At 43.6% G+C, this 26869-nt stretch overlaps 1 protein-coding gene across 14 annotated transcripts in view; it reads left to right on the top strand.

Annotated features, from left to right (window-relative positions):
- Positions 1-26869, top strand: part of Ep400 (E1A binding protein p400) — a 109537-nt gene that overhangs the window by 46047 nt on the left and 36621 nt on the right. For 10 of the 14 annotated variants that reach the window (XM_052754889.1, XM_052754887.1, XM_052754885.1 and 7 more), the window contains 17 exons: positions 1414-1463; positions 1971-2028; positions 4212-4301; positions 6754-6861; positions 7849-8039; positions 8228-8405; positions 13214-13350; positions 14154-14323; positions 14772-14946; positions 15053-15189; positions 18109-18295; positions 19588-19754; positions 21023-21192; positions 22028-22270; positions 23893-24057; positions 25361-25519; positions 26631-26725. In XM_052754889.1, the coding sequence (XP_052610849.1) occupies positions 1414-1463; positions 1971-2028; positions 4212-4301; positions 6754-6861; positions 7849-8039; positions 8228-8405; positions 13214-13350; positions 14154-14323; positions 14772-14946; positions 15053-15189; positions 18109-18295; positions 19588-19754; positions 21023-21192; positions 22028-22270; positions 23893-24057; positions 25361-25519; positions 26631-26725 (2480 nt within the window). The remainder of the gene's footprint in view (positions 1-1413; positions 1464-1970; positions 2029-4211; positions 4302-6753; positions 6862-7848; positions 8040-8227; positions 8406-13213; positions 13351-14153; positions 14324-14771; positions 14947-15052; positions 15190-18108; positions 18296-19587; positions 19755-21022; positions 21193-22027; positions 22271-23892; positions 24058-25360; positions 25520-26630; positions 26726-26869) is intronic. The other 4 variants (XM_052754892.1, XM_052754891.1, XM_052754890.1 and 1 more) reach the window with 2 other exon arrangements.

The following is a 26869-nucleotide window of genomic DNA, read 5'->3' as shown; positions in this document are numbered from 1 at the left end:
GGCAGGTTTTTTTTTAACCATTGAGCCATCTTGCCAAGCTTTTAAAGATAGTCTTAATGAATCTCAGGTACAGAGTGCCCACCTAACATTTGTGAGGCTTTGCATTTGTACACGTGATATGTAAACATGGGCTTCGAATTTTTCATGTTATATTTTCTGCAGCTTCCTGGTTTTGGCTAGAGAGCTCATTGGTCAGGGAGACCATGTGCTTGCATTTGTTCTTGTTTTATTTTGTGTGCACGCGCGCGCGCACACGCGCACACACACACACACACACACACACACACACACACACAGATGAAGAGGGTGGGTGTTGGGGGAGGATAGGATCTCACTCTGTAGCCCTTGTTGTCCTGACTCAGGAGGAAAGATTGGCCTCCAGCACCTGAGTACTAGGATTAAAAGGTGTGTACCACCAGGCCCTGCAACAGTTTAGTTCTTTATCTCAGCTCTTTTGCTCTTTTTTTTTTTTTTAAAGATTTATTTATTATGTATACAGAAGAGGGCGCCAGATCTCATTACAGATGGTTGTAAGCCACCATGTGGTTGCTGGGAATTGAACTCAGGACCTCTGGAAGAGCAGCCAGTGCTCTTAACCTCTGAGCTATCTCTCCAGCCCCTCTTTTGCTCTTTTACTGTATGTCAACCCAAAGTTGGTCGACTATGAATGCTCTCAGAATTTAAGTCCTGTTTCTGGACAGTAAACAAACCAATTGCTTTATCTGTCAGGCATAGGACCCTTTAGGGATTGGGCTGGTGCAGTACCTTTGCACCACTAAGATATTTCTGCAGTAGTTGCCCCCAGTTATTGAATACTTAGGTACATGTGAGACACCACAAGTGGCACTCACCGTCTTCTCTAGTCCTTAGAATGTTCCAGGAGCCCTTATACCTCTCATATTATTGGTGAGGGAGCAGGCTGAGAGATGGCCATTGCTAAAGTTGTAGAATTGTAAACTGAGAGCTAGACAAAGTGGCACAAGTTTTGATTTTTTTTTTTCCTTTTTTTTTTTTTCCGGAGCTGAGGACCGAACCCAGGGCCTTGCACTTGCTAGGCAAGCGCTCTACCACTGAGCTAAATCCCCAACCCCATGGCACAAGTTTGAATCCCAATGTTTAGCAGTTAAAGGCAGGGGTTTGTGTATTTGAAGCCAGCCTGAACTCAGTCAGCTAGACCTTGACTCAAAAAAACAAACAATAAGCATAAAAAAAGAACTACAAGATGAAAACAGCTTTTCTGGGTTACCAAGAGGGAGGCTGGGTTAGTATGCAGGGGAGGAGATGGAATTTGCACTCCCTGTCCTTGATTGTTGATAGCCATAGACCTCAGCTAGTATAAGACTGTAGTTGCTGAGTTAAAAGCATCATCTTGCCACAGCTTTGGTGATAATACTGTATTTCTTGTTTCTTTAGGGAAAGAGTCCAGATTAAAGGGATTTGATACATCACCAGAACACTTTCTGGTAAGTACAGAGTTGTTGTTGCTCTCTGATGCATAGAGTGGGCTTGTTATATTTCCTGGAGAAGTTAGTAGACTATGAAATCAGTCTGCTTTGAAAATACAGTAGCGTTGGGTGGTGGTGCACACCTTTAATTCCAACACTTGGAAGGCAGAGGCAGGTAGATCACTCTGAGTTTGAGGCCAATCTGGTCTACAGAGTGAGTTCCAGGACAGCCAAGCTGCACAGTGAAACCCTGTCTTGAAAAAGAACAACAACCAAAGAAAACACAGTGGCACTTAATAGCTGTAGTTTCACTTGGGGTATGAATCTGTGAATTTGAGAGGATGCAGTTGTGTACAGTAATTAAAGATCTACATTCTTATTCCTCTTCTCCTTGGTGTCTATGCCATGATTGCCCAGCAAATGCCTTGATGCTCTCCAGTGGGTATCTGCTAAATAGACACTTTAACCTTGACATCTCATTCTGTATTGTTAAATCCCACATTTCTGATTTTTATTCTGTTTCAGGATCTAGGACTATCTGGAAGGAAAAGAAAAGCTAGCACATCTTTGACTGATGATGAAGGTCCGTTCCCTACTCCCTTGAGATCACAAGCAGAATGGGCACTCTGTATTGTCATATTGTCAGCTATGCTGACTTTGGCTGTTGGACTTGTTATTTTAAATTGGTTAGAAAGTTTAATCTTTGTATTTGTCCAGGAGTCTTTGAGTAAAAAGAGTCACTTTTGGTGTCTCCAGAGGACTTGGGGTGTTACTGTAGCAATTTGATGATGTCTTATTTTGTGATCTCTGGAAACCCAGGTGCATTTGGAGAGCCTTAGGGGTACACAGAGATGATTCAGGGCCACATTTATTTCTGTCCCCAAGGAGTGACCTTAGTACATTAGGGTAGATGTGCCTGTTAAAGGAAGACATGCTCACTGCCCACCACAGTTACCATGCTGGGATCTTTGGGAGGAGCCCCAGTCATTTTTAAATGTTGGCACTTGGTTCAAAGTAGAACACAGATGTAACTTCGGTGTGAGTGGCTTGAGATCAGCCTGTGTCCATGGCTTCTGACCTGTTTGCAAACAAATGTGTACTGGCTCCTAGTTGTAGGGAAAACGGAAGGAAACAGGACAGTGTGTAATTGAGGCCCCAGTGGTCTCAGCAGCACCGTAACTTTACTAGCTTGACTGGCAGTGTGTAAACTTCCAGACTTTTGCAAATTTGAGGTTCTAATATGGATTGATTCTTGTTGGGCCAGGTTATTATTAGTGTGGTAGATGTCAGGATTGTTTCACTCCAAAGGATAAATAAATGAGTGACAGTGGCTCACAGGACCTAGGAGCTTGGGTTCCATTGCCTGCACTGACATAGCAACTTGGTGTTCTTCAAAGTGCTCTTGTTTCTCCCATTTGTTCCTCTGTCCTAGTCTTCTGTCTCTTCTTTTAGCTGTTCTCCTGGGAGGTGGTCCTTCTTGTTCACACAGCTCTAACTTGGCACTGAAGCTGGAGAAAGGTAGAGAGCAATTCTGGTGCCTCCAGTCAAACAAGTGTCCTCTTGGAATGATTTATAAGTTCTTGTTTTTCTCTCCTTGGCTCCCTGTTGATGTTGGGAGGCTAGGATGTGTTTATCAGTGCAGCTAGCAGACTGAGAAAGGATTGGGGAGCAGATGTTTTTTGGGTGGCATCTAGCCATATGTAGTAATTTTAGATGATTTTCTTTGTAGACTATAAATGTGACTGTTTGGCTGATCTGAGGGCATCCCCTTGTTAAGTATTGGGTTAGTTTAGGGGAAATTAAACTCAGTAGGAGCTGCTTTGACTGATAAGTATCTGATAATGTTGTCACCTTAAATTCTGTGTTTCTTTGATATAGCATTACATAGTCCCAGGCTGTCCTCTAGTTGTGATGTCAGCATGGCCAGCAAACCTGTTCACTATTCTTTCTCCTAAGCCATCTTCTCTGTTAAGCAAGTTCAGGAGAAATGGCAGAATGAAATTCCAAGATAGGTCTGGCTTGTCTTGTAAGGTTGCACCAAGCTGTTCATGTCTAGGACTAGATGTGTCCAGGGCCTAGGGATGTGATATCTGGTGCCTTGCCAACTTTGGTGAATGGTAGAGATTTTGTAGTGAAGAACTGAGGAATTTGGGGATGTGGTAGAGATGGTAGGCAGAGTATGTGCATGTGTGCACGAATATGTGCATGTATTTTGGAAGAAATGGGCCATCTAATAGTGTGGATGAAAAGAAGCCAGCTGAAGAACTGCTGCTGAGGAGGTTGCAGCTTTTCTGGCCAGCCTTCTTACCTCTGAGAGGTTAGGACTGGAGAGTATAAGCTGGTTTGAGTTCATTGCTTTTGAAGCACAGGAGTACTAAGGGGAGGACACACACTTGGTCTGGGTTGTGGCCCTTCTTCTTTGTAGTAGGCAGTGATGAATTCCTAGAAAGCATGCATCCCAGTAAGTATGCATGTAGTTTTTCTGGGCTCTGCAATGAGTGGGAACTTTACCAGCATTCTGAGCTAGTGAGGTCTATTGCATATTGAAGAAACAGGCTGTGAATGGTAGGCTGCAGTGAAAGGGAAAACATTTCCCCTTGTTGCTTGTTTAACAATGGTTTCTAGAATCAGCCTGAAAAATTTAAGTATTTACATTCAGTTTCTTCAATAGCTGTAAAACAGTTTTGAAACTTAGTAGTATTTAGTGATGTTGAGAAATTCAAGTGAAGGTTTCATGTCCCTGACCTCTGTTGATAACCATTTTAGTGGAAGATGAAGAAGAGACCATCGAAGAGGAGGAAGCACATGAAGGGATTGTAGACCATCACACAGAACTTTCTAATCTGGCCAAAGAAGGTAGGCTGTCACTATCTTACAGCAGTACACGGGGCATAGTGGAGTTGGCATTTCCTTTGGGCCACCAACCAGCTCCCAAATAAAGACATGGAGAATTATTATTAATTATGAATGCTCAGCTTTAGTTTAGGCTTGGCCTGTAGCTCTTTTAACTTAGTTAACCTGATTCTATTTATCTACGTTTTGCCTTGGGGCTTTCTTTCATTCTGTATGTCCTCCTTTCCTGCTTCCTCCTTGTCTGTCTGACCCCTGGTGTCTCCTTGTCATCTCTTTTTCTTTCTCTCCCTGCCCCCCACCCCCCAGCCTAAATTCCTCCTCCTACTTACTCTCCTTGCCTGGAAGTTCCACTTACACCTCCTCCCTCACTATTGGCCATGCAACTTTTTATTAGACCAATCAGGTGCCTTAGGCAGGCAAGGTAAAATAGCAATGCATCTTTACATAGTTAAACAAATATTCCACAACAAACAAATGCAACATATCTTTACATAGTTAACAAGTTTTCCGCAACATAAACAAATGCAGCACATCTTTGCATGGTTAAACAAATATTCTGCAACAGCATAGTGCTGCCAAGTTCAAGGAAACAAATCTCTGGTGTTGAGTTACTTCTATTCTGGTGATCACAGCTGACCTAGACCTTTTGTGGCTCACTTCCTAAACTCTCCTCTCCCACTTCTGTGAGTCTCCCTAGCCACTGTTGAGAATGAAGCAGAGTTCCTTGACAGTGGTTTTGTAAGGTGTGGCTTGCTTTTCCTGTCCAGTGGTTCTTCCCAGTAGTTTCATCCAGAATGTTAGGTATTGCTGTTAACACCTTAACTCTACACACTATTTCACACATAGATATGTCATCGGTTACTTTGATTCCAACAATGCTGTTGTTGGTATTCTCTTGTTCTATGGTGTTTGTACACAAATGGCTCTACATATGTTCAGGTATGGACCATGCAGAATCATGTAGCATACATATACAGTTGGCTGTGCCAAGCTGCATGCTCTGCTGGTATAAGCCTTGGAGCTGGTGGTGAAGATAGCTCCTGGTGCCTTGGAGGAGTAATTCTCTGACAGTGAGGTGCATTTTCTCATGTTTGCTTGGCTTATTTGACTGTTAGGTTTTCTTTTCCTTAATTGACTTATTGAATTCCTTATATCTTTTAGATACAAATTCTTGTTGGGTTTTGTTTTATTTTTTTGTTTTTTGAGACAAGGTTTCTCTGTGTAGTTTTAGTGCCTGTCCTGGATCTCGCTCTATAGACCAGGCAGGTCTAGAACTCACAGAGATCAGCCTGGCTCTGCCTCCCAAGTGCTGGGATTAAAGGTGTGCGTCACCTCTGCCTGGCTCTTGTTTTGTTTTTATTATCTTAATTATATATAGATTTGTGTCTGCATGTGAGTATGTGCATGAGTTCAAGTGACCACAGAGGCATTGAATCCTCTGAAGCTGAAATTACAGATGATTGTGAGCTGTCTGACATGGAGAGCCTTCTCTCCACCCCAGGGGACATGAATTGTTTACACTTTGATCATAAGAATGGCTTTCTATAGTGTCTGATTTTAAAAAAAAAACCCAACAAACTTTTAATTTAAAACAAAACAAAACAAAAATCACATTTGTAGCCCCCCCCCCCCCAAAAAAAAAAATCTCATTTATAGCCGGGCATGGTGACACACACCTTTAATCCCTCAGGAGGCAGAAATGGGTGGATCTCTGTGAGTTGGAGGCCATCCTGGTCTACAGAGTTCCAGGACAGGCTCCAAAGCTACACAAAGGAAACCCTGTCTTAAAAAACAAAACAAGCCGGGCGGTGGTGGCGCACGCCTTTAATCCCAGCACTCGGGAGGCAGAGGCAGGCGGATCTCTGTGAGTTCGAGGCCAGCCTGGTCTACAGAGCGAGATTCAGGAAAGGCGCAAAGCTACACAGAGAAACCCTGTCTCGAAAAACCAAAAAAAAACCACAACAAAACAAATCTAAAAATGTTAATACTAATAAATTTAACTGAAAAAATATTTAGATTTTTGTATTAATTATGGATATGCATCTTAGTTTTCAGAGAAAAGAAATGTAGTTTTAGAATTTGCAAGTTGTAAATTCCTAATCTAAAAATCAAGAATCCAAAATGCTTTTAAATCTAAAACTTTTTGAGCAGTAAGGAAATGGTGTTCTCAAGCTTCAGATTTCAGAGTATTTTGATAGTGGATTTTCAGATGTATGTTCAGTTGACACTATGTAGATAGTCTTCAATCCAGAAAATCAAGAGCTATGACTATGTCTAGTCTTAGGCATTTTGGATAAGCAGTGCTAGCCTGCATCAGCTGTTTTAGGAAGAGGAGTGTATGTGACAAGCTACCTGTCCAGCCTTTTTGCTATGCCTTTCTGAGTGCTGTTTTTTCTTTGCAGCTAAGTGGCATTTGTTATAAAATAATCTTGTTTCTTCCTGCCATCCTTTCCAGCTGAATTGCCCTTAATTGATTTGATGAAGTTGTATGAAGGTGCCTTTCTGCCAAGTTTTCAGTGGCCGCAGCCTGAACCTGATCATGAAGAGTCAAGCGGGGAAGAGGGTATGTTTTTAGTGTTGTAAAGAATTCAGGTTTAAAATGAAAGCCAAAGTAAGATGTAAGAAATTGGAAGTATTGGAACCAAGGACAGGTTCTTCAGTCCATGTTAGCTGTGTTAGGGACTTTGGGCTTTGGATAAGATAAAGCCTGTGTGTGGCTGTAAACAAAGAACAAAAGAATTTGAACCAGGAAAAGAGTGTATTTTATATGCAGTTTTCCTATTGAATAAGCTGTAAACTGTGAGGTTTTTCTTACTAACTTGGCATGTTTATCAGAGCACCAGGTAAATTGTGGAGGATGTAAACATGTTTTCTCTAGATGTGTGTTGTGGTTATGGACCTAAGCATTGCCTTATTTTTCTGTGCTCTGCTGTGCTTGCTTATTAACTTGCAAGGGTTTTAGTGGTTGATTTTACTTACAGACATTCCAGACAGATACACAGATTACACAGACTAGCAGCTTGTCCTTTTCTCATTCTCATTCTTTTGCTTATTAGATAGATACAAGAGCATGTGAGAGGGAAGACAGGAACATCGGGCCATGAGATAGTTGTCAGAGGGTTCCTGTGGAATTCAGGGCCTTTCACAGTCCCCTTCTGCAGCAAGACCTAGGGTCAGAGACGAAGACTTCTTCCTTGTTTCCAAACTTGGGTGATGTTTCTAATTTTTCCTTTTTTTGATGGTAGTAGAAGGGAGATCATTAAACATGAGATACTTGTAATTCTGTCCACATTATTGGCTCCCTATTAACAGAGCCATTTCCTGAACACCAGACTGTTGGATAGATTATGGTTTGAGTCCCAGATAATAGTTGATTGTGCTGTTTCCTAACAATCATTCATGTTATTGTGAATGTATAAAATGGAATGTAATGAAAAAAATGTATCAATTCTGTATTTTTCCTTGTCATCTATTGCTCTCCCCCCCCCCCTCTATATTTAGGCTCATAAAACTCACAGCAGTCCTAGTTCTATCTGTTTCATTGTTCTAGATGTGGAAGACTGTCCTAGTGACAGGGAGAGCCGGAGGGACTCAGTTCTCATTGACTCACTCTTCATCATGGATCAGTTTAAAGCTGCAGAGAGAATGAGCATTGGAAAATCTAACACCAAGGACATCACAGAAGTTACTGCTGTGGCTGAAGCCATCCTCCCTAAAGGCAGTGCCCGGGTCACAACTGCGGTGAGGAAATCTTTCCTGCCTCCCAACAGGCTCCATAGAAATTGCTAGAAAAGGCAGTTGCTATTCTTCAGTTCTGTAAATCATTTGGGACTGTCCTATAGGTGTATTTTACAGCCTCTAGATTTAGGCTGTGAGAAAGGGTGCTGATTGCTTAGTCATTCTTTGACTGGTCTGTCTTGTCACTATAGGTGAAGTTTAGTGCTCCATCTTTGCTGTATGGTGCTCTCCGAGACTATCAGAAGATAGGCCTTGACTGGTTGGCCAAGCTATACCGGAAGAATCTCAATGGCATATTAGCTGATGAAGCTGGGCTTGGGAAAACTGTGCAGATCATTGCTTTCTTTGCTCACCTTGCATGTAATGAAGGTAAGAGTCTCTCAGTTTCCACTAGGAGAGTGTTTGGATCTGAGGGAGAAGACTTCTTCAGCCTCTTCTATTTCTCTCCTTTTACCTGAGCCAGGTAAAACACTCAAAATAGTTGGGAGTGGTGGTGCAGTCCTATAGTACTAGCACTTCAGGTTGAAGCTAGAGGATTGCTTGAGTCCTGGAGTTTGAGGTTGACTTGGACAACATAGTGAAACTGTCCACCAAAATAGAAAACAGAGCCGGGCGGTGGTGGCGCACGCCTTTAATCCCAGCACTCGGGAGGCAGAGCCAGGCGGATCTCTGTGAGTTCGAGGCCAGCTTGGGCTACCAAGTGAGTTCCAGGAAAGACTCAAAGCTACACAGAGAAACCCTGTCTTGAAACCCACCCCCCTCCCATAAAAAAAGAAAACAGAAATACTTTTTGCATGAAGAAACAAAAACTCATTCACAGTTAACATTGAATGAAAGAATTTTAATGCTTATTCAAAATGCAGCACCCACAGGCTTTTTTCTCAGTTTTATGATTGCAGCTGTTACTCTAGTGTGTAGGCAGCAGAATGGCTTCAATGTTGCTTCTGTGCTAATTGAAGCCCCTCCTGCTGGTGTGTGTTGTGTGTCCGTGTGTGTCCATCCGCCTGTCTGTGTCCGTCCGTCCAGAGGTTGCCTGGCAGTGAGAGGTTGGGGTGGGAGGGATGGATATTTTCTTCTATTGATGTCCATCTTACTTTCTGAGGCATGACTTCATTGAATCTAGAATTGCCATTGGCTAGACTGCCTAGTCAGTGAGTTCTGGGGATCCCTTTCTCTTTCCCCTAGAGTTGCAGATATGTGCTGCCACAACTGGCTTTTATGTGGGTGCTGGGGATCTGAATTCATGTTTTCCTACTTGTTCAGCAAGTATTTTATAGACTGAGCCATTTCTCTAGTTCCCTAGTTGGGAGCAGTTGATTGTGTAGCTCACAGTACTTTGCTAACATTTTCTTGGAGTTGTAGGGTGTTCACTCATCTAACCTCTTTTGTCAGATCTGTTCTCTCTAGTAGAACACATTTTTGATGTGTTTCTTAGGTCCCTTAGAGAGTGGTGTAGTTGCCCAGAGGGTCTGGGCTGCCCAGCTATCATGACCATGCATGCATTCAGGTAGCTCTGTGTCTGATCTTTAGGGTCAGCTCTCTATCTACTGCCCTGTAGCTTGCCTTGGGCCAGTGCTTGGCTCTGTGCCTGAGGGGCCTGATGCTGTAGGAGCTAGCTATTTAAAGAGTACTATGAGCTGGGACATGATCTTATGGTAACTTTTCTTGCAAAGCTGCTCTTCCTATTCTTTGGAGTGTATTGTTCCATTATTCCATTGCAAATTCAGAGTAGGTCCTTGCCATGTTGCAGGAAAAATTGACCTGCCTCATCATCCTCATATTGAACTTTTGTTGTTGTTTGTCCTTTGAATTAAAAAGCTTAATTGTATAATTAGTTTTTATTTTTATTTATTTTTGTTTATGTGTTTCTGCCTGAATTTATGCCCTGTGGATGCTGCTGCCCATGGGAGCATTGTATCCCTTGAAGCTGGAGTTAGAGGTAGTTGTGAGTCACGTGATGTGGGTACTTAGGAACCAAATTCAGGAAGCGCTCTTCACTGCTAAGCTACCTCTTAGGCTCTCGCTCCCTCCTTCCCTTTCTGTGTATGTTTGTGTGTACATATGTGCAAACATTTGTCAAGGTCAGAGGACAGCTTGCAGAGTTGGTTCTCTACTTTTCCCACGTGGGACCCAGGGATTGAATTCTTATCAGACTCATCAGTTTTTAATCTATACAAGTAGATTGATTTCTGTTCTCTTTTTTTTTTTTTTTTTTTTCTTCTCTGATTTGTTTCAATAGTTTTGAACTAGTATCACCAAGTCTTTTTTTTTTTTTTTTTTTTTTAAGATACAGTCTCTCTACATAGGCCTGGCTGTCTTGGAACTCACTATGTAGACCAGCCTTCAAGGTCCATTTGACTCTGCCTCTCAAGTGCTGGGATGAAAGGCATGTCCCACCATGCCCAGCTGGTATCACCATGGCTTAAATGTAGTATTTTAAAGTAGATTCACATATATAGTTGTTAATTCAAGATGGAAATAGATACTCTGCCTTTGTATTGTATTATTTAAGGCAAAAGGGTGTTAAATGTTTTATTATATATACAAGTCTATCCTATCTTCAGGAGACATGTTCAGCACCAGTGGGTATTGAAATTCTGAATCATACTGTGTTTCATCTTAAGTTCAGAACTTTTACTGAACTTAAGCATATAAAAGCATCCCTTTGACATGCCCAAAGTACCAGCTTTGCTACTCTTACTCAATAGGACTGTTTCTAAGTAAAGTAAATGTTACTTAATCAAGTTCTGCCATACCATTACTATGGATCTGATAACCAGTGTTTATACCAGGTGCTAACAAGCAGGTGGCATGTACCCTGTAGATAGAATAGACATATTAAGGTTTTTTTTTTTAAAAGAAAAATGCTTTTAGAAATTTTCATTGTTCTGGATGTGATGGTGCACATGTGTTTAATCCTAGCACTTGGGATAGAGTCAGGTTGATCTCTCTGAGTTCGAGGCCATACTGATCTATGTAGGAAGTTTCAGGCCAGCCAGGGCGACATAGTGAGACTGTCCAAAAAAAAAAATAGTAATAATAATATTTTCTTCATTGTATACTCATTGTATATGGTATTGTTACATAAGGACATTTTGATAATAAGGTTATATTATACATTGAATTTACCTTTTTTAAAAAGACTTTATTTTTTATTTTTATTTATTTATTTTTTGTCTGTCTGAAAACCAGAAGAGAGTGTTGGATCCTCTGGAGCTGGAGTTGCAGGTGGTTGTGAGCCACTTGACATCGATGCTAGGAACTGAACTCTGATTCTCTGCAAGAGCAGCTTGCCCTCTTGGCCACTGAGCCACTTCTCCAACCTTATTTATTTATTTATTTGTTCATTCATTCATTCATTCATTCATTCACTTATTTATTCTGGGGATTGAATTCAGGGCCTCATGTGTGCCAAGCAAGGCCTTTTCAGTGTCCCCATATGTTAACTCTACTCATTTTTTTTTTTGTATGTAAGTAGGTATGAGTGTTTTACCTATATGAATGTCTGTGTACCACGTGGATGCCTGGTGACCATAGAGGCTAGAAGAGGCATTGAATCCCTTGGAACTAGAGTTAAAATCAGCTGTGAGCTGTCTTGTGGGTGCTGGGAAACAAACCTGGGTCCCCTGCAAGAACAGTAGTGCTCTTAACTGCTGAGTCATCACTTTAGCCTCACTTTAGGCTTTTAATCCTGTTTTACTTTCTGGAGAGAAAGCCATTTTGGGTTTGGTCATGTTTCTTTATTTGCAAGGTTGTATGCTTAGAGTTTAAAGATGGTGTTTTTACTTTTTAAATTATGTATATGTGTGTGTCTGTGTGTAGGTATGTGTTTTTGTGTGTGGGTGCCTATCAAGGCCAGAGGTGTTAGATCCTCCTGGAGCTGCAGATACAGGTAGTTGTGAGCCACCTGATGTATGTGCTGGGAATCAAATTTAGGTCATCTGGAAGAGCCATCTCTTTATCCTAGTGTTTAAAGAGATCCTGGCTTGATCTCTTCTAGCACTGCTACCAAGAAGGAAAAAAAAAGTTTACTGACTTCTGCTAAGTTTTCCTCTGAAACTTCTGTTGAAATAGTGGTTGATTTTTCTCTTGAGCAGTTTCTTTTAAAAATCAGTAGTGATGCTTCAACAATGGCCACAGATAAGTGAAGTACAGCTTTATCTTAAAATCAGCCATTTTTGTCTTTGACCCATAATTGCATTCATTTCATTTAGGGCACAGAAATTGAAATTTGCTTTCTAGGTTACACCTACTGACTTGTAAATGCTATTTTCAGGCTAAGTTCGATCATTGAGTCAGTTGGTTATTTTTTACCTATAAGTGGGTACTTAAGGAGGTGCCTGTCTATCTGGGCTGTAGGGCGCTTGCTACTGGGAAGGATTAATTAGAGTCCGAGGTCCCAGGTCAGCAGCTTTCTTGTTTTGGGGAGTTGTTTGCTATAGACAAAGTTCTTTTTTTGTTGTTTGTTTTTTTTTAAGATAAGCTTTGGCTGACCTCGAACTCATAAAGCTCTGCCTGCCACTGCTGGGATTAAAGGCATGCACCACCACACCTGGAATAGACCAGAGTTCTTTCTCTGCTTGTGGTAACCCACAAAAGCTTCCTAGTGAGATCTGAGCTTGCTTTACACATCAGGGCTGCATTAGAGGATTGCTTGACCACATGAATGGTCACCAGGTATCTGGGATGGTCTGCACTGGGCTGTGCTGAGGGGAGGGAGGTCTTTTGCTCCATCCCTTTGCATTCCTTTAAAAGCCCTTTAGAAGAGACATAAGGGATTGGTGGGTTTTGACCCAGGCCCTCCTGAGCTATCCTGTGTTTCTAACAATCTCTTTCCTCTATTTCTATCTACATTTTTCACTTCTCCCTCCTCAAGAGTACCCTGGGGGAAAAAGAGGGAGCAGGTCTCCTTCATCTGCTCCTGATAAAAGTTCATATGGTTGTCAATGGATCCTGGATTTATTGTCTGTTCTTTTCAGCAGTGTTTCTGGAGAGCCTGACCCCAGTCGTAGTGCATCAGGGACACACTTGCTCCTACTCTGGGCAGTGTAATTATGCTAGAGGATAGTTTTTGTCTCCTTGGTGTCTGCTTTCCTATGGGCCACATATTTAATAAGGTTCTGCTCAAACTCAGCTTGGATACCTGGGTCTCACAGATTTCTTTTTTTCTTTTATAGGTAATTGGGGCCCTCATCTTGTTGTCATGAGGAGTTGTAACATACTCAAGTGGGAACTTGAGTTGAAACGTTGGTGTCCTGGCCTCAAAACTCTTTCTTATGTTGGCAGCCACAGAGAACTCAAAGCAAAGAGACAGGTAGAGCCACACCACCTCCACCCCCTCCCCCAATCCCCTTACTTTGTTTTGCACTGCTGGGGATGCACCCGAGTTTCACATACCCTAGACAAGAGGTGTGCCAATGAGCACCCTTAGCCAAGCATCTTTGAAATATGATGTGCAGGGCTGAAGAGACGGCACAGTAGGTGAAAGCAGTCGGTGCACAAGCCTGACAACCTAATTTTGATCCCTAGAAATCATGTGAAGGTATAGAGGAGAAAACCAACTCCACAAAGTTGTCCTCTGACTCCTACATGCACGTTGTGCACGCACGCCTATACAGAACATATCTCACACATGCCCCACAATAATAATTAAGCATGAAATAAAGCTAGACATCTTAATTTTTCTTAACATAGAATCTCACTGACTCATTCTTAGGAACTGAGACGGTTCGACTCTTAATGCTGCCTCAGTGGGGATGCATTAGACCACAGCCCATTCTCCTCTTGCTTTAAAAATCTTGTTGCAGTTAGTTGCAGTGTAGATATCTGCATCTCTTACCTTTCTTGTTTAGATTATACACTATAAAAGACAGGAATGTCTCCGGTAGTCTGTTTTCCCAGTGATAATTTCTAGTGCCTCTAAAGCAGCCTAGTTTGTCAATGAAAGTCTTTTAGGCTCTAGAAGAACAGAGAAGACTATCTTGGACTTTTTCTTGTGTGGTTGTTGTGAAGAATGGGTTGGATGGCTGGTGATGTGTGTAGTTTGACTGAGTGTGATTGCCCAGCAGTGCTCTGCAGATGGTTTCAGGGAAGTCGGGGTTTCTTTCTGTATTGCAGGAGTGGACTGAGCCCAACAGCTTCCACATCTGCATCACGTCCTATAAGCAGTTCTTCAGGGGCTACACCGCCTTCTCAAGGGTGCACTGGAAATGCCTTGTCATTGATGAAATGCAGCGAGTGAAGGGCATGACTGAGCGGCACTGGGAAGCCATCTTCAAGCTGCAGAGGTCTGACCTTACTCAAGTGTTCTGTCCTTTCCAAATAGCCAAGTATTCTTTGTTCTTGCCTAAGGATTCCTCTTAAAGAAATGTAAATCATTCCATACATATATCAATTTAGTGAAAAGAAATTTCTGTCTTCTTTGTCACAGCATGTTGTACCTAAGAGACACAGAGAGTCCCTTTGTTCACTCCTTTTCTTTGAGACAGGGTCTCACTGTGTAGTCTTGGCTAGCCTGGACCTCTCTATGTAAACCAGGCTAGCCTTGAACCTAGAGGTCTACCTGCCTCTAACCCCACCCCCTTCTCCAAGTGCTGTGTACCACTGTGCCTGTCCATTCCCTGAAGGCATATGTAGAGTTGCTGTCTTCACTTTCCTCACACATTGCCATTGAGAAGAGTTATGCAGCCTCCTTATGTGTTTCAGAATTCCAACATTGCCTCATTTTGTTTGTAGCCAGCAGCGCCTGCTTCTGATTGACGTGCCTCTGCACAACACTTTCCTGGAGCTCTGGACCATGGTACACTTTCTCATTCCTGGAATCTCCAGGCCTTATCTGAGCTTCCCCCTGAAAGCTCCCAATGAGGAAAACCAGGATTACTATCACAAAATGGTCATAAGATTACACAGGGTATGTTTGCTTCAGTGACTGCAGCTGACTTATTTAAAGCATATCTGCCTTCTGCTAAATACACCAAGGCATTATTTGGGGAGAAAATGGTTATTATTTTCTCCAGGTCACACAGCCATTTATTTTGAGGAGAACCAAGAGAGATGTGGAAAAACAGCTGACCAGGAAGTATGAGCATGTTCTGAAGTGCCGCCTTTCCAGTCGGCAGAAGGCCTTGTACGAGGATGTCATTCTACAGCCTAGGTAAGTGCTGGTTTGCCCACCTGCCCCTCAGCAGTGAGAAGCGGATGCACCCTGTTGCCTCAGTGAGTGTGCTTATCAACGAGGCAACCAGGAGCTCTGCAGTCTCCAGAACATCCCTTCTTCCTTCCTGCTTACTCTGCCATTAGATATGCTTTATCTGCATGCCTGCCATTTGTGTAGCCTGATGTCTATTCTGCTGCTGCTGCTGCTGCTGCTGCTGCTGCTGCTTGCATTAGCTTGGGTGGTTAGTGTGAACTCAACTGGTTGACCAGCTTACTCTTTGAAAGTAGCCACTGTTCTACTGGGTCAGTATGATCCAGTGGGGCATAGTATCCATGTTATGGTATAGCATCCTGTGAACTAAATGAGTCATCTCCCAACTCTTGCCTGGTAGCCCTACATGTCATTCAGTGGACTCAACTTGGGTCCTCTGACTCCTGTCCATGGCTGCTTTGATTCTTTTGTGCTCTATGGTGTCTTATGTTTAAAACAAATTCAAGAACTGTGCAATAAAGTTCAGTGGATTTTAATTTTACACTTGGTAGTTTTCAGGATTTAAACACTACTCTCTAGACTCTAAAGGCAACTGAGAAGTATCACATATGTGTTTACTATGACCTCACATGATAGCGTCTCTGGCAATGGACCTAGTCCATATCCATCAGGCTAGTCTCACTCAACTGGTTTATAGGTTCCCACTCTGGATAGGAACATAATGTGGTGGTGTGGGTTTCTCTGTGGATCAGACATACCCAAAGCTGTCTTGTAAGCACTTGCCTTAGCTGTGGGCAGAGGCCTTAGCCGTGGGCAGAGATGATGTAAGCTGTACCAAAGTTAGGAGGCAGTGGGGCACAAGGCCCGTTCATAATGGGCAAGTAGAATCTGGCCATCCTCCTACTATTTTTTGTTTGCTGAGTACAGGGTATATGTGAATCTCTAAGAAAAAGTAATGTATGTCTAAAGTTCTTGGGGTAGCATGTGGCTCCCTCAATGCCTTCAAGAAATGATATGGCATTGCTGCAGCATGTTTAAAAGGCTTATTGGAAATTCTGGGACTGAGTATAAGAATGAATGGCTGTTCATTTACAGGCTGTTTCCCTGGCAGTCCTTGCCAAGCTGCATTGGTAATGAAACACTCAGCCTATCATCTACTATGGGAGAGGAGCAGTGAATGTACCCTCAAAGCTTTCACAATGATCAACCCTCCAAACACCGTGGAAGCTACTTGAGCAGAAAATACTTAGCTATGTTGCTATAACACTGGTTTCTGTCAGATATTTCAGCAAGATGTTGACATCTTTTGTTGACCTTAGTGATGTGCTAGTTCTAGTTAGTGAGAAGTAATTTTGTGGGAAGGGGATGGAGCTCTGTGGAAGTCAGGTGCCAGCAGACAGGGGAAACATGGCTCAATTACCCTTAAATTACTTAGATTGCCCTCCACTAGGAGCTCTAACAAATCATCGTTCAGGGAATTTAGCTTGTTATATGTGACTGTGCCCACAGGGTAGTGAGGTGCTTGTGTTTGGGAGTGATGTCATCGTTTGTCGAGGTGTAAGAGGTTATGACATTGGACCTAGCACATCTTTGGTTGGTTCTGTGACACCTGCTCTGAGTAGAGTGACAGTGAGACTTTTTCATGTTTCCTTCCTTTTCTCTGAGCCACAGTTCAGTGCTAGTGTGTTAAGCTGTTGTGCATCTTGGCCCCATTTTTTGCATTTGGGAACCAGGTTTCTGGATACCATTAGATGCTCAGACTGCCAGACAAAAACCTGAGCTGGGCTCTCATGTCTACATTATACTGTCCAGATGCATAGGAACACTGAAGCAGACACATTGGCTCTCTCATGGCTTCTGGCTTTCTGGGGGAGCTTCCTTTCTGCTCCCACCTGCACATGCACACACCCACCCTTTCTCTGGAAATATCTATCATTCGTGGACTCAGGAAAGTAGATCCCAATCTTAGCCCACTCAAAGCTAAACTTGGCAACTGTTTTAAAACATCATGTTCCATTACTATTCTCCTAAGCTAGATGAATAGTTTGTCTTGCTTATTATTCTATTTTTGTGCCTATGCAGAGACCCTTATCACAGGACTCAGAGCTGGCTGTGTCTGGCTTTCCTATTGTCCAAGCTAGGTTTACTGTGACATTCACCTCCTGGCAGTGTTTCTCGGGACTCCCACTTTTCTCTGTTGTATACCTGATTTGTCCCTGGAGTAACTAAGACTGGCACTTCCCACAAGGAACTCAAGCTACCTCCTGAGCCCAGTTCTTTCCAGGCACCTTTTAGATGAGTTGCTTGGCTTTGGAGCCTGCAGTCTTCTTCCTGTGGTTCTGCATCCCTCTCTCAAGCTCTCCAGATGCCATTCTTCCTTACCTGCCTTGGGAGCCCCCTTCCTCGGTCCAGAGCTCTATTCCATACTGCAGCTCCCTGGTCCTGGTATGCCTTGTGGGTCTCTGTCTGTCTGATATTGCAGCAGGGTCTGGCTTGTGGCCTGCTCAGCATCTCATCCACCACTGTGTACTTGCAGGATCAGGGGATGTGCTTTCTGGGGTACTCTGGTCCCACCTTCTGGCTTAATGATTCCTTTCACATGTCAAACCATACCTTGGATGCTTCTACTCCTGTGTCAGGGAACTTATCCTGATGTTATTGAAACATGGCCCCTTTACAAAGGAACAGTCCTCCTTGAGGTTTGGCCTATACTAACCCTTTGTCTCTGACTCTCTGGAGTGACTCAGTAGAGACCTGTGTGGGAATATAAACTTGAATGTATAATGTAACTAATTTACTAACTCAGTCTTGGGAAATCTTGCTAGTTCTTCTGTTTTCTTAGATTAGGAAAGTAATTGATGATGAGACTGATGAACACACATTTGCCCTTGACATTGAACTTTTTTGCCTCTTCTACGTGAGCAGGACTCAGGAAGCTCTGAAGAGTGGACACTTTGTCAGTGTCTTGAGTGTCTTGACACGGCTACAGCGGATCTGTAACCATCCTGGGCTGGTAGAGCCACGGTTACCAGGCTCCTCCTATGCAGCAGGCTCTCTGCAGTATCGGTCAGCCTCTCTAATTCTCAGAGTTCTGGAGAGAGAGTTCTGGAAGGTAAGAGGATTTAGAAAAGTAGTGCAGGTCTTCTAGTACTTTCTAGATAAAATCCACATGATTATATGGATCACTTTCCAACCCCTCTTCTCTCTAGCTTAGTGTCTCTCAACCTTACTAATGCTATGTATGACTCTGTAGTACAGTTCCTCATGTTGTGGTGATCCCCAACCATAACATTATTTTTGTTGCTACTTTATAACTGTAATTTTGGTACTGTTATGAATCATAATGTAAATATCTGTTTTCTGATGGTCTTAGGTGACATCTGTGAAAGGATTGTTCAAACCCCCCCCACCCCCCCCCCACCCCCCCACCCCCCCCCACCCCCCCCCTCCCGCCAAGAGGGTTCAAGACCCACAGGTTGAGAACAACTGTCCTAGCTCCTGTCTAGTTTCTGTCTGTAGACTTACTGGTTTTGTGTAGCTCACAGAATTGTATCTGGATTCTTTCACTTAGAGTATTTTCAAGGTTCATCCTCATTCCAGTATGTCAGAATGTCCCAGTCCTCATAAGGGCTGGGTAGCATTCTGTTGTGAAAGGCCACATTTGTGTGTTCTTTCATCAGCTGATGGCTGCATAGGTGGTTTCCATCTCTGGCTATTAGTGTTGCTGATGAGAACATTCCTACAGGTTGGATTTTCACTGTTCTTGTGAGTGCACTGCAGTCGCTCCTGGCTCACAGCCACTCTGTCTGTGTCTTTAAAGAACTGCCAGCTGTGCCACTGCAGCTGGACCACCTGACTTGCCCTAGCAGTGTGAGGGCTTCCATGACCCTTCTTTTGTCTTTCATCCTCTTCCGTGTGATGCTGCTTTCTTGTTATCTCAAGTTCCAAGAAATATACATTAGTGGTACTGTGGAAAGCAGGATACTTGTTCTTGTCAGGACCATGGTCATAAATCTGACTGGTTCTACTCTGTCTAACACTGAGTAGTCTCCATAATAATCCTTACAGGGGTCACTCCTACACACTGATCATCACATGGAGGCCACACCTGCCCCCTATTCTTTCCTGGGGCAAACTGCTGTTTGTGTCCACACTATTCATGTGATGACTGGTTATATATGCTCCTCTGCAGCTCCAGATTGTCTCTCAATATATCTGTTCACATGACACTGGGGAAGGCCAAACAGCTGTTGTCCCATTGTGAAAAGGAGAGGAGACATGATCTTACTTAGCTCAAGCATGAGAGGGCTTGGCATACCATGTGAAACAGAGCTTCCTCAATTGACTCCTACCTTTTTCTTTCTTTCTTCTTTTTTTTTTTTTTTTCATTTCTTTTCCTCTTAGGAAACTGACCTTTCTATATTCGACCTCATTGGGCTAGAAAATAAAATCACTCGCCATGAGGCTGATTTACTGTGTAAGAAAAAAGTGACTAGGAAACTCATGGAGGAAGTCTTTGCTTCACCACCTCCGACAGCCCGGCCAGCAACCATGAAGCTCAAGGCCAGCAGGTATGAGGGTGGGTTAGAAGCAGCATGTGACTCATCTGGCATATCCACTACTCCAAGGACTTTCTGCTGGTTGGGAGTCAAGTGCCTCTACCTTACCCTCGTTAGTCAGTGGTGATGAGAAAAGCTGTGTTCTTGAGCATGTCCCGAATGTCCTTGGTTTCAGTGAGCACAACTACATTAACAAGATACTCAGATAGAGGCAGTAAATCCTGAGAGTCACCTTTCTTGGTTGTCTTTAGTAAAGTAAGCTTTAGGATTTATGGAGATGTTAGGGCTGAGAACAGTCTGTTGTCTGATTGGCAGTAACTGGCATGGCCAGGTCAGACCTCTTATTGGGAAGAGTGCATGCAGAGTATGCTCTTGGGCAAGAGCAAGGGCAGACACGGGATTCACTGAACAGCAGTGAAGTCAGTGCTCTTACAAGTGACACTACAATATAAATGATGATTTGGGGTGAGGGAGATCATGAGGCAGGAGAGAGAGGTGATGAAATCAGGATGTAAATGCTTCTGAACAGACTAAACTCAATGATGAGAAAGAAGCAAAATCCTGTGCTTGGGTAGAAAAGGAAAACAGAAAATTGTTATTTTTTAACAATAAAGAGGGCATTTGTACAGATCAGAAACCTATTCTTTTTTCAGACTTGGCTTCCTTGGGACTGTGACCTGCTTGCCATCCTTAGCAGCTTAGCTCAAGCCTGACAGACTCATACAGGAAGCCTGTAGCCATGTCACAGACAAAGCCTTCTACTTGTACTTACCTGGGCTTTGTTAAAAGGTTTCTGTGGCTGGCTCCTTGTCTGTTCTTCCATTTTCTGGTCAGAGAACTCATACCTCCATGATCAAACTAGAATCAGCTGCCTAGCTGGGCACTTTGTGCACCTTCCCAGCTCCTGGTATTTCTGTCATATGTTGAGAATTTGATTTTTCTATGCTCTTACTCTAAACTGTAGATATAACATGGGTATTATGTGCCGGAGGTGTTTTTCTCTTAACATACTTTGATATATACCTAGTAATTGAGATGAAACAGTATTCCTGTGTTACCAATTGAGATGTCCAACCTTTTGAGTACAGAGTTTATCAGCAGTTCCCACAGGCTTGATGCAAGCTTCTTGACAACTGTTACTTGGAGCTCCCTTGCTCCTGCTCTGTGCATCTTTAACCTGCCTTCCCCGCTGGTCTCTTGTGGGGGCAGTCCTCCAGAACCCATGCTGTCTGCGATGTGGTGATGTTGTGTGTCTTCTGCTTGGGCCAATGGGCATCTAGGTTATTTCAGCCTGTGCAGTACGGCCAGAAGCCCGAGGGTCGCACCGTGGCATTCCCCAGCACACATCCGCCTCGGATGGCAACCACCAATACAGCCACTGCTGCCCCACAGGGCCAGGTTCGAGGACGGCCACCGATTGCTACTTTTTCTGCTAACCCAGATGCAAAAGGTATCTTACATAATCAGCTCTCTTTTGTGGAAGACTGTGGGAAAGCTCTTGGCAGTCTGTTCCTGGCCTACCGAGTGTTATAGCCACTGCTGTAGGGTCTGGAAACCTCCAAATGGCCCACAAAAGTGCCACCTGCAATTCTTGATGAGTTGAAGACACTTTTTTCTTTTCTTTTTTTTTTTTTTTTGGTTTGAGACAGGCTCTTACTATGTAGACCACAATGGTCTACAACTTACATTCTCTCTGCTTCCAGTCCCCTGAGTGCTGGGGTTTACAGACATGCAACATTGTGCCTGGATATAGAGTTTCCTATTCTGGGTTTTCCCTATAGAAGGAAGTTCTTAGCTGAGCAGGTGATGGGGCCTCTGCCAAGTGTTTTCTTAAAGTATGTCAGGGTTGTTGAGGAAAGTTCCGGGCCTTCTGCTGCATTTGTTGCTGCTGTTTCAGCTTCCCTTGTGTAAAGAGGCACAGAAGTGGCTTGTAGCCTTATCTGAAGACAGTGGTGCAAAGGACTCTGATTGCTGAGAGGGGGTGCTTCTGCGTGTTTACAGAGTTCTGACAGCATTTGACAGCCCTGTTTCTAGTCCAAGATGTTTGCCCTGTGTGTTCTGTGACCTTACAGGTAGCCTTGCTGATTTGCAACAGGCAGAGCCTTAAATTTCTCTCAACCTAAGGACTGTACCAGCCTCTCTATGTTTGTTTCTTAAGAGTGGGCTTCTCATTAGAGAGACTGTGAAATAATGTTTATGTAATTTTTTTTAACATTCGGTTGTAAATACTGCGTGTTATGAAGAACCTCTAACAGCTTTGCACAAAACAACCTTATTGATTGCAGCAGCAGCAGCCCCGTTTCAGAACTCTCAGGCTTCCGTCGGTGCGCCTCGACACCAACCCACCTCGACCTCCAGCACAGCAGCAGGCCCAGCCCATCCTTCGAAACTGCGGGCTCAGACCGCTGTCCAGGCCTCCACCCCAGGCCCACCCCTGCCCCTGCCCCAGACCCCCTCGCTGGTGGCCGGGCAGAGCGCACCGCCCCAGCGGCTGGTGCTTACCTCGCAGGCCCAGGCCCGCTTGCCCAGTAAGTGGCCTTACTGTCCAGGGTCTGCTCTCACTGCCTTGGAGCAGTGTGTCAGGAACACGGGATATCTGAAGAGCCTTTGCTGTCTACTGCCTCTGTCTGTCCCTCAGTCCAGGCCTGGAGTGTGATGCCTGTCATGGTGGGGCCTTGCCAGAGGTCATTGTCCAGGGCCCTGCTCTGTTCTATTCTTTCTCCTCCTCCCCATTTAACCAGCTCTGCTTTTCTCCTGTGCTGCACTGGTGTTCAGGGCTAGCACCTTCACTTAGCCTTAGCCATAGTTCTGTTCCAGCAGTGCCGGGGGTCCACTCTGGGGGGCAAGTGGGGAGACTACATGAACTAGCATTAGGTTTCTAGATACTATTAGTTCTTTGTGGTTTCTCACATATTTCCAAGTTTAAACTTGGCATGAATACTTGCTCACCAGAGACATTTCTCAATAATTCAGTGACAACAGCTAATTATTACTAATTTTTTCCTAACTCAGAATTTTGTACTGCCGACAATGGGATTAGCAGGTTTCCAGATCTTCTACAGACCATTATCCATTGTACTATTGAAATTATGCTAACTTAAAGTATTACAGATCATAAAATGTTTCTTATTTACAATGTAGCAGAGTCACATTGAAGCCTGTTTGGAAAACTGGGAAGGGAGGGAAAAGCATCAGGGGAGACTGAGAATCTCTTCTATGGCAGCAGTGGGGAGTGGTTGTCCTAGGCAGTCACATGAGAGGAGAAAGCTGCGTGTACCTCATGTTTCTGTAGGTGACGAGAGTTACATTAGTATGGGAGAACTTATATGTAGTAGTGTGTGCAGTGAGTGAGTCAACTGGCTTTACCCATCTAGGAGGGCCGGTGGGAGATTTAAGTATCTGTGTGTACATCTGTCTCTGATTTTCATTTCCCCTTCCTTGTGCACAGTTATTCTGTGTGCAAGACATCTTCAGGTAGTTTACTAGTCTTTTACTAACTGTTTTCCTTATGGTACCTTTACTAACCCTGGCATGGATTTTCTTGGGAGAGGAGCATTTGAACTTGGATAGCACCTGTTGAGTAAAAAGCCCTTAAGCTTCTGATCATTTTCTATGAAATACCAACTCCTATGAGCTCATTTGAATTAGTATGAACTCCGAGTTTTATATCTGACTTACTTAATTAAGCTTTCCTAGACTTAGACTTAAAAGCATCTGCAATTAAAGTTTGTTGTTTTATGTCAATGATATGATCTTATTTGCTGGACACATAATTTCTCAAATTTTGTAAGTCCTCTGAAGAGTTTCCAGTTTAATGCAAGTAGATTTCTGATATTTTTGATATTTACTGTTTTTTCTTTTATTATTTATAGAGAAAAGTAAAAATATTCCTTAATAGTTTGATGAGTTGATACTGAAAGTCCGTGCCAGTTGTGATTAAATAGATTAACCACTAAAGTCTGATATTTAATAGTATTTTTTATTTTGTCTTAAAATAATTTTTTTTTAATGATTGAAAGCAATACCTAAGTAGTGTTTTGAAGACACTAGCATACTATAGGCAGTTACTATTTATAAGTGATTGTTGTATAATGGTCAGTAACTTCATTCAAAGTGATGTTAGCTTAGCTTTTCTTCTGTGTTTTAACAGGTGGGGAAGTAGTGAAAATAGCTCAGCTGGCATCCATTGCCGGGCCACAGAGCCGTGTGGCCCAGCCAGAGACACCTGTGACCCTGCAGTTCCAGGGGAACAAATTCACTTTGTCACATAGCCAGCTGCGGCAGCTAACAGCAGGCCAGCCCCTGCAGCTCCAAGGTAAGAGACAACCAGCTGACACTAACGTTGACAAGGACAGAGGTGTGCTACTGTTAGTATTGCACTTGAGAGCCTGTCTGGGTGGCAGGGTGACTTGGTCACTGAGATTCAGATTCTTCATCCATGAATCATGTTAACAAGTCTCACAGCAGGGGTTGAGGAATGATGAGATGACATTCCTGAGTCATCTTGGCAGTGAGTGCCCTAAATAAGTGATACTTGTTTTTTTATCAGTACCATCTGCTCTTTGAAAGAGCTTCCTCTTTTGTAAGTCAGAGTAGAAATATTTGTTGCTTTCTAATATGAATGTACCGAAAGACTGGCAATTTATGTAGGGGAGATGCTCTATCCATCTGTCTACCTCTCAGTTGGGTTCTTACTATGTTGCCAGGCTGACCTGTGACTTCTGAGATCAAGACATCCTCCTGCCTCAGCCTCGTAGCTGTGACCTCAAGATTTGTGCCAGATTAAAGTTTTAATTTTAACTCTGGGATCCAAACATCTCATACCTTTGGTTAAGAATATATAGTTATTGCTTTCAAAGAAATGGAGGTAGTAAAATTTGAGTAGTTCCTTAAAATTAATCTTCAGTGGTATGATGTGGCAACCATTGCAGCTTCTTCAGCTACACACCAGCACCAGGTGATCATTGGCTGCTTACCTTCAGGTTAAGGTCTCACAGGTATCTATGGCAGCACTAGCCAGCAGCCGCTCCAAGAGACTCTCCCCTGGATTCTGGCTGGATGACTGCTTTTCGAGACACTTTAATTCCTATCTCCACAGGGCTTGGGATCTTAGACTCAGGGCCATTCATGAACGTAATTGGTGATTTGTTTTCTTGTCACACATTTGGTAAGAAGGTTCGGGCACACATAATAGAAAAGTGACAGACTCCTAAAGAGTCATCACGAGCACCTGGGCTAAGCCTAGCTCTTTCTGTAGTTTTTCATCCCTTTGGCAATGGCTACATGGGTCTGGGAGTGTTTCTGTGACCTTCACAGCCTTAGGACAACTGTGGTCCTCAGTGGATATGTACCTGGATATGTGCAGGATTAGTGGTCTTTTCTTGATGTGTTGTAAAGCAAACTCTCCTCAGATGGTTTTCTGTCTCCGTCTGAGATTTTCAAAATACTCCCTCCTTCATCAGAGTTACTGAGCTGTGGATATATTTGCTCGTGTAAATGTGACTGTGTGTGTGCAGTATACCGACTCATTTGTTACTGTACCATTTGGAAGTGGCTAGCATGTAACTATACTGTGCACACACCTGTTACTGATGCTCCTGGTGGACGTGTGATTGCAGGTAGTGTACTCCAGATCGTGTCAGCCCCTGGGCAGCCCTACCTTCGAGCCCCTGGCCCCGTGGTGATGCAGACCGTGTCTCAGGCAGGCGCTGTGCATGGTGCCCTGGGAAGCAAGCCCCCAACCAGTGGCCCTAGCCCCGCACCCTTGACCCCACAAGGTAGGGTGTTCTAAACAGGAGGAGGGCTTGGTGAGAACTTCTTCCTGACTTTTCTTTGGAGTGACTGGGAGGGGTCGTGCACCTCAGGCCATGGGCCTTCTTGCATGTCAAAGCCTTATTTGTGATAGTCTGGTTTCCATATGTGTCATGGCATCAGCTTGGTTTATTTCTTTTGCTCCCAAATATACTAGTGGAATATGACCAAACCCCACTGTCCTATTCTAATAAAAAACTCTAGGGTTCAGAGGATTGGCTCATTGGTTAAGAGTAGTTGTTGCTTTGCAGAGGACTTGGGTTTGTTTCCTTGCACCCACATGGTAGCTCACAGACATCTATGACTCTAGTCCCAGGGGATCTGTCACCCTCTTCTGACCTCTGCAGGCACCAGACACACATGCAGACATACATGAAGTTATATATATTTATATATATAATATATACTTATATATTATATATATAAATATATATATTTAATATAAGTAAATTTTTTTTGATGAAAGAAACCTTAGGAACCACAAAATATTTAGTAACTATGCCTAGAGCTCCCTAAGATAGAGTCACTTGGTGCAGGATTTGCACACTGCTCTAGCTGGCCCATGCCCAAATGCTGCTGGGCTCCCAGCTTCTGTCCTTTTCTCTGCCAGCTTCTCTAAGACCCAACCCTTGCCTGGATGTGCTCAGTATATTAGAACTGGTGGGTGGGTTTGAATCATGGACAAGCAAGGAGCCATTACTCACTATATGCTGATGACCTGTGGTGTTTCACCAGTGTAGAACAAAGGAGGATATGAGGCTGGCTTGGTCAGGGACAGGTATGTGATCTGTTTCAGAACATTCCTCACTCCAGTTCTGGACATAGTTTTGATGCACTAGACTCTTAGAGCCAGGTCCTTTCATCTTCTTGGAATTTCAGAAGCTAACTGCTATCCCTTAGCCAGGCAGTCCACCTTTGGGAATGGAAAGCAGATTGACTTTCCTTTTCTGCTTTTTTCCTTTTGGGGGCAGGGAGCACACAGGTGTGAGGGATGGAACTCCTCAAGCATTCCGGGCAAGTGCTCTACCATTAAACTACACCCTCATCCCCTTCAGCTGTTTGCTTTTACGTTTGTAGTTGGTGTTCCGGGTCGAGCAGCAGTGAGCGCCATGGCTGTTGGAGAACCTGGACTGGCTTCCAAACCAGCTTCTCCTGCTGCAGGGCCCACCCAGGTAAGGCTTAGATGCAGGGGCACACAGTGGCAAATGGTGCGGTGCTGAGGCAGTCAGCTTTCAGGAGCTTTTCTGTGGCAGCCAAGGCTCCTTTGGTCTTTTTCAGTTTATGAATTTCAGAGATGCACATGCTCCTTGAATTAG

Source organism: Peromyscus californicus, unplaced genomic scaffold (assembly GCF_007827085.1).
Source record: "Peromyscus californicus insignis strain IS unplaced genomic scaffold, ASM782708v3 Scaffold_2__1_contigs__length_46816999, whole genome shotgun sequence".
Lineage (NCBI taxonomy): Eukaryota > Metazoa > Chordata > Mammalia > Rodentia > Cricetidae > Peromyscus > Peromyscus californicus.
This window is presented reverse-complemented; position numbering and strand designations above follow the sequence as displayed.